Source organism: Schistocerca americana, chromosome X, assembly GCF_021461395.2.
Source record: "Schistocerca americana isolate TAMUIC-IGC-003095 chromosome X, iqSchAmer2.1, whole genome shotgun sequence".
In the NCBI taxonomy this organism is placed as follows: Eukaryota; Metazoa; Arthropoda; class Insecta; order Orthoptera; family Acrididae; genus Schistocerca; species Schistocerca americana.
Genome location: NC_060130.1, coordinates 1,001,325,173 through 1,001,332,892, shown reverse-complemented (window position 1 = coordinate 1,001,332,892; position 7,720 = coordinate 1,001,325,173). Strand labels below are relative to the sequence as shown.

Below are 7,720 nucleotides of genomic sequence, written 5' to 3'. Positions count from 1 at the left end.
TGACTATAGCAAGGAAAGTATTTATCAGGAAGAGGAGTTTTTTTAACATCTAATATAAATTTATAACTGTTTGGAGGTATTTTATGAAGGTATTTGTCTGGAGTGTAATCTTGCAAGGAGTAAAATGTTGACAAGAAGAGAATAGAAGCTTTCAAAATGTGATGCTATAGAACACAGCTGAAGATTACATGGTTGGATTGCATAACTAATGGGGTGGTACTAAATAGAATTGGAGAGAAAAGGAATTTGAGGCACAACTTGGTGACAAGGGACTGGTTGATAGAACACATTGGGAGACATCAAGGAATCATTAATTAAGTATTGCGGGAAGCGGAGGGGGGGGGGGGGGGGCACAAAAATTGTAGAGAGGCCAAGAGATGAATGCAGTAAGAAGGTCCACAAGGGTTTAGGTTGCAGTAGTTACGCGGAGAAGATGAGGCTTGCTCAGGATACGCATGTGGAGAGCTGCGTCAAACCAGTCTTCAGACTGAAGACAAGAACAACAACATAATTTAAGTTTGAAAAAATTAACTTTTATTCGTACAGCACACAAACAACTGTTATTACATTATAGTTATGTAATTTATAATGTCAATTGTGGGATGCAGATCGCTGGTAATTGGTAACAGTAGTAGTAACATAGGCAGTACACATCTGCAGACTCTGTTTATGAATGAAGATGGGTAAATTTAACATTTGTTTCAGCTCTAGAATATTCAAAATGTGCAAAGTGACATTATGTATTTGTGTACCGTAATTCTATGTAAATAATTATTCTAGATGTATCCAAACACAGACAAATTAAGTTACAATAAACCTGATACATGACAGGACTTTTTTCATTTTAAATGGAACTATTTCATTTTTGGCATTCTCCACCTTTTTAAACTAATTCATAAGAACACTGAGCATAGATATACTACACAGAGCAGGATTAAATAATTTTACTAATATGTCTAAATGGCTGGAACTACTTGCCACACAAGAAACGTTTTTGACACTTACGGTTAAAATGTGAAATAATCATAAAATTTCAGTCAACAGTAAATCTGTATCATAAAAATCCAAAAACCCTGCCACGTCTCACAAGGACCACCCAAAAAGAAAAATCTTAATCTAACAGAAAAGAAACTGATAACTACAATGTCTACAATAACTGTAACTCATTAAGTACACAAGAATTTTAACTGATTTTACAGCTCATAAGCAGTATGATGAAGACATCTTATGAAGACAAACATTATCATCATTGCAATAGCTGTTAGAAACTTTGGCTATCACAAGTCATTCAATGCCTGGCTACAAAACATGTTCATCGCAACTGCAATTATCAGTCTCACTTTTACAACATAAACATTGGATTGTAAGCACAGCATTCAATTGCAAAAATGCTGTAACTGATTAAATCTTTCACAAAATCACTTCAGGAATCTAACAGATTTATCACAAATGGCAGGTACTCCAATTTCCATTCACTTCTTGTGCTACTATACCCTTTTAATTAAAAATTCCAACAAATATATAAACAATAACATAAAATAACAGATTTTGCAGCCTTGACTAATTCAATTTTTAATTTAAACTGCTAAACACTATCATCATCGTAACAGCTGTTTCAGAAACTTTAACTACTACAAATCATTCAGTGTCAAACCGCTCAAATTTTCTCTCTCAGGCTACATATCAGATTAAATATCCTAACATAATAAAGTTCGTTAAATGCATTTTGCCCCCTAAAATGATTGCTTAGAATTATGGACCACAACAATGAGAGAACAAAAAGCAGGTCTATCCAGCTGTGTCACATTAAGTATTTGTACAAGAAGAGTTATTTCCTTCCTCCAATAAGTAATCAGGGATAAGTCAAACATCACTTAAATTTATAGTGGAAATGGAAATCAACTAAATATCTAACAGTCAGATACTGTTTATTTAGGCCAAAAGATACCTTCATGAAAGCATGAATGAAATGTACTGCAATATTTTATGCAATTTCAAGTATTGTGGCATCTGATTTTATTTGTGCTGTTCTCTGACCCTGACAAACAGTACCAATAATCCATGGTTCATATCCTTCCTTTGCAGAAAATTCTCTGATGAACTCATGAGCTCTAGTTTCGTCCAAACAGATCAAGAGCCCTCCTGCAAGCAAATAACCAAAGTATCAAAAACACAAACCAACATGAGCGGACGTGAATGCGCGCACGCGCACACACACACACACACACACACACACACACACAGACCAAAGCAAAAACTTGGGAACTTGTCACTGATCAGGTCCTTTGACAAGTCACCTCCAGATTAACCACCACTATGTCTCTGAACCTTAATACTGACACACTATAACTAATGTCACTTCTTTCACTGCTTCAAATAATGTCAGGGGGTTGGTTGGTTGGTTTAAAGGAGTGGGGGAAGGGACCAAACTGCGAAGTCATCGGTCCCTTGTTCCTGGTAAAATAACTACACAAGGGTAAGAAGAAAAGAATGGAGCTGTACGGCAGACGTAGAGACGATATAAAAGGTTACTGGCAATGGAAAGGAAAGCGTTTCTGAAGAAGATAAATTTTTTAACATCGAGTATAGATTTCAGTATCAGGAAGTTGTTTCTGAAAGTATTTGTATGGAGCTCACATGCATGGAAATGAAACATAGACGATAAATAGTTTGGACAAGAAGAGAATAGAAGCTTTTGAAATTTGGTGCTACAGAATAATGCTGAAGATTATATGGGTGCACATAACTAACGAGGAGGTACTGCATAGTATTGGGGAGAGGAGAAATTTGTGGCAGAACTTGACTAGGAGAAGGGAAAGGTTGGTAGGACATTTTCTGAGGCATCAAGGGATCACTAATTTAGTATTGGAGGGCAGCGTTGAGGGTAAAAACTGTATTTTTATTTATATAGAAAACAACTTAAAAAATTAAAATGTTAACTAACTTCTTGCTTTTGGATAACATTTTAATTTTTTGAAGAAGTAACGTTTTCGGTTTAAAAATTTTCAGTAAGCACTCTGTGTTGTGAATCATAAGTTAAATTCTTTTTCCCATACATAATAATAATATATGTAATTGTATCATCTGGAATGTTATCATTAAAGAATGCACATAATTTCATTTTTGTCTTTTGAGTAGTTACAACATTCATTCTTGTACACATTAATTACAAGAATTGGAAAATTTTGAACAAAATTGAAAGTACTTACATTTACATCATTATTCAAGAGAGTTATTCTTTTAAAATCACAGAAAGCATCATAAGCTGTCGAAGTTATTTGGTGGATAAAGATTTCACAATTCTTGTGGAAAAACATTTCTTCCATTTTTTAACAGAGAAATTTGTAATTTTACATGATCAAATAAAGAAGAATCAAGGATTTGATTATTTTTTCAATTAGTTTGGAAAACAACAAAAATAAATTAAGGCATATCAAATTCTATTGAATTATAGTAATTAGTAATATATAGTTCAAAATTTATTTTTACTTGTAATGCAGCAAATTCAACTGTTTGAAGTTCAAAGAAAGAAACTGGAATTTTAGGATTTTTCAGTCTTTCTTGTTCTAGTTCAAGTAAAAATTCTAGTTCATATTTAACAACAGGAACACAAATGTCCAAACTTTTTACAACAATTTTACCTTCTTTTGGAAGAACAGAATTATCATTACCAGTACTCCAACAAAGAATAGAATCTTCTTGATCTTTTCTCAAACTCCAAGTAAAAATTACAGTTAAATCATGTCCAAACATAATTTCCTTATAATCTTTAAAAACCCACCAAATAATTCTAGTGGATAAAGATAACTCACTCAAAAGCGAAGAAGTTAAGCAAATAAGAGCTGAAGAAGAAATAAAAGGATGTTCAACTCTAGACAACTTTAAGACATAATTATCAATCAGTTTAATGCTTGATTTTCCATCATATGCAGAAAAATCAGTTTCATATGTATGAACAACATCAAAACTTGTGTAAAGTTACGAGCAATTAGAATGAACCCAACCAGCACCAATATTAACATTAATTTCTTATTGTTGGGAAAATTTAGATTATTTTTAGTCTTCTCATTCACAGGAAATGAGTAAAACTGGTTATTCTCAATTTGGTTCATGATTTATAAAGGAAAAAAAACCATCAGTTCATTTTTAAAACAACAGTTACACAAGCACCATTGAAGTCAATCAGATCATCATTTTTGTCAATTACGGTTATCTCTAAATTTTCAATAGTGTCAAATATGGAAATCTTTAGAGGATGATTTGGCTGATAAATTATTGGACCTCCAGATTCAGAATTCGGCTTAAATAAAGCAATAATATTAGTTTTTCAATAAAAATGATTATCTTTAACAAACATTCCTTCAGCCAAATTAAAATTCACATTTAATAACTCAAATGGAATAATTTTAGGAAAATCGTTAGCAACAGTTATTTGATTAGGCTCAATAACTTATTTAATAAATTCTACCACACTTTCAATATTATTTTCTTTTATATCCATGTATACTTTATCACTTTCAACAGAAATTCTATTTAAAACTATTTTCTTTAATATGAATATTTGGATTTTTTGAATGAACAATTTTTTTTTTTTTTTAATTTTTCGAACTATATTGACCAACAGGAATTTCTATTGTTTCTCCATCACAGTAAAGTTTATTATTTTTCGATGTGATGTTTGGAGTTAAAGTTGAGTAAAATCCAACAACTGAAACCGTTTTTAAATTTCTTACTGTAGCACTTAATTGTTTCTTCAGAACAGAAGGATTATGGCACAATTGAATTAATCAACTCACTTATATTAGTAAAAATTATGTAAATAAATGACACACTGGGAGCCAAAATTAAGAATTCCAGAAAAAAATCAAAAAACAAACATCATAAACTTTTACCAAATTCAATACGATGTGCAATAATTGGACCAAGCGGTTGTGGAAAAACAACATTAATGACCGATAATTGTATTCTAGCAAGAGGATAGCTAAATTGGAAAAAAGTAATCAATTGGCCGGTCTATGGTGTCCAACGGGCACAATATTTCGGCGATCATACATGTCGCCATCATCAGGTGAACTGATGGACTGAGCTCCTGTGAACGTGCCGGCACGGAGATCCGTACGCTACAGCTGCTCAGAGGGAACTGGGTTCGGTCGCGGCAGCAGCCGATTTAAATACCCTCCGCCCGCGGCGTGCTCCCTCCGTCGGCCGCGCCCCGCGCCACGGTTGCGCGGTGTGATGGCTCTGTCCGCCGTGGTCGTCACAATTATACATTTGCTCGATTTACTCTTGATTAACCCGATCGCTGGTTCCCAAGCCTTGCTAATATTATAGCCACAGTCACGGTTTATGAGGTCGTCATTGGTGCAAATTTCGATGGCCTCTCTAACAATGCTGTCCCAGTATCTCGACATCTGTACGAGAATCCTCGTGCGGTCATACTCCATGGCGTGATTTTCCGACAAACAATGTTCAGCGACCGCCGACTTGCTCGGATACATCAGTCGAGTGTGCCTCTGGTGTTCACGGCATCGATCCTCGATGGTACGCATCGTCTGACCAATATACGACATGCCACATTGACACGGAATCTGGTACACGCCGGCCTTCCTCAAACCGAGGTCATCTTCGGCGCTCCCCACCAGTGCACGAGTTTTATTTGGAGGACAAAACACAGTTCCGACCCGGTGTTTCTTCAGAATGCGGGTGATTTTCCCCGAGAGTGCGCCTGTGTATGGAATAAATGCAGTGCCTACCTCCTCCCTCGTGACTTCATCCATCACAACAGGTTGTGCTGCAGTGGCTGGGCGGAGAGCATGTTGAATCTGCCGCTCTGAGTACCCATTTTTTCAAAATACAGTTCTCAGATGTTCCAATTCCTGGGGTAGACTCTCTGCTTCAGAGATAGTGTGTGCCCTATGTACTAGAGTTTTAAGTACCCCATTCCTCTGTGAAGGGTGGTGGCAGCTGTCTGCGTGCAAATACAGATCAGTGTGCGTAGTCTTCCGATACACCCCATGACCTAGGGTGCCGTCAGCCCATCTCTTGACCAAGACGTCAAGGAAAGGTAATTTACCCTCCGTTTCAGTCTCCATAGTGAATTTGATGTTGGGGTGTATGGAGTTTAGATGTGTAAGGAAGTCAAGGAGTTTATCCATACCATGTGGCCAGATGACGAACGTGTCGTCCACGTAACGGAAAAAGCAAGTAGGTTTCCATACGGATGACGACAGGGCTTCCTCCTCGAAGTTCTCCATGCACAAATTCGCTACCACCGGTGAGAGTGGGCTACCCATGGCGACTACGCACACTGATCTGTATTTGCACGCAGACAGCTGCCGCCACCCTTCACAGAGGAATGGGGTACTTAAAACTCTAGTACATAGGGCGCACACTATCTCTGACGCAGAGAGTCTACCCCAGGAATTGGAACATCTGAGAACTGTATTTCGGAAAAAATGGGTACTCAGAGTGGCAGATTCAACGTGCTCTCCGCCCAACCACTGCAGCACAACCTGTTGAGATGGATGAAGTCACGAGGGAGGAGGTAGGCACTGCATTTATTCCATACGCACTCTCGGGGAAAATCGCCCGCATTCTGAAGAAACACCGGGTCGGAACTGTGTTTTGTCCTCCAAATAAAACTCTTGCACTGGTGGGAAGCGCCAAAGATGACCTCGGTTTGAGGAAGGCCGGCGTGTACCAGATTCCGTGTCAATGTGGCAAGTCGTATATTGGTCAGACGATGCGTACCGTCGAGGATCGATGCCGTGAACACCAGAGGCACACTCGACTGATGTATCCGAGCAAGTCGGCGGTCGCTGAACATTGTTTGTCGGAAAATCACGCTATGGAGTATGAACGCCATGAGGATTCTGGTACCGACTTCGAGATACTGGGACAGCGTTGTTAGAGAGGCCATCGAAATTCGCACCAATGACGACCTCATAAACCGTGACTGTGGCTATAATCTTAGCAACGCTTGGGAACCAGCGATTGGGTTAATCAAGAGTAAATCGAGCAAATGTATAATTTTGATGACCACGGCGGACAGAGCCATCACACCGACGTCATCTCAGACGCCGTCGCAATCTGTTCCACCGCGCAACCGTGGCGCGGGGCGCGGACGACGGAGGGAGCACGCCGCGGGCGGAGGGTATTTAAATCGGCTGCTGCCGCGACCGAACCCAGTTCCCTCTGAGCAGCTGTAGCGTACGGATCTCCGTGCCGGCACGTTCACAGGAGCTCAGTCCATCAGTTCACCTGATGATGGCGACATGTATGATCGCCGAAATATTGTGCCCGTTGGACACCATAGACCGGCAGCACACCCGTGGATATTTTGATTATCAAATACGCCGGGAGAAACTCAAGAATCACATATTTATCATGAATTTATTGGAGGAGATTTAAAGATTGATCAATTTAAAGAATTATGTAGTAAATGTTGGACTAAAGATAAATTCGGTTTTGTCAGGATTGATATGACAAGAAAAATTAATGGAAGGTAAATATAGTGAAAAGATTAAGGATTTTATTTAACATTGAACATTAACATTAAACAAAGTGAACAGAACTGATGAATGCAATACAGAAACATAAGCGTTGAACGATAAACATAAACACTGAATGCAAAATAAAAACAATGATCATACTTTTATTCTTAATAAATGTCTGCAAAATACAATCCACAAGTTGTTAAAATAGTGAGACAAAATACAAA

The 7,720-nt window shown here is 38.0% G+C and overlaps 1 protein-coding gene across 2 annotated transcripts in view; it reads right to left on the bottom strand.

Annotated features, from left to right (window-relative positions):
* Nucleotides 1–511: 511 nt before the first annotated feature.
* The window catches only part of LOC124555427 (inactive selenide, water dikinase-like protein), a 160,503-nt gene continuing 153,294 nt past the window's right edge, over nucleotides 512–7,720 (bottom strand). For both annotated transcript variants that reach the window (XM_047129332.1, XM_047129331.1), the window contains one exon: nucleotides 512–2,142. In XM_047129332.1, coding sequence (XP_046985288.1) covers nucleotides 1,985–2,142 — 158 coding nt within the window. In that variant the 3' untranslated portion in view covers nucleotides 512–1,984. The remainder of the gene's footprint in view (nucleotides 2,143–7,720) is intronic.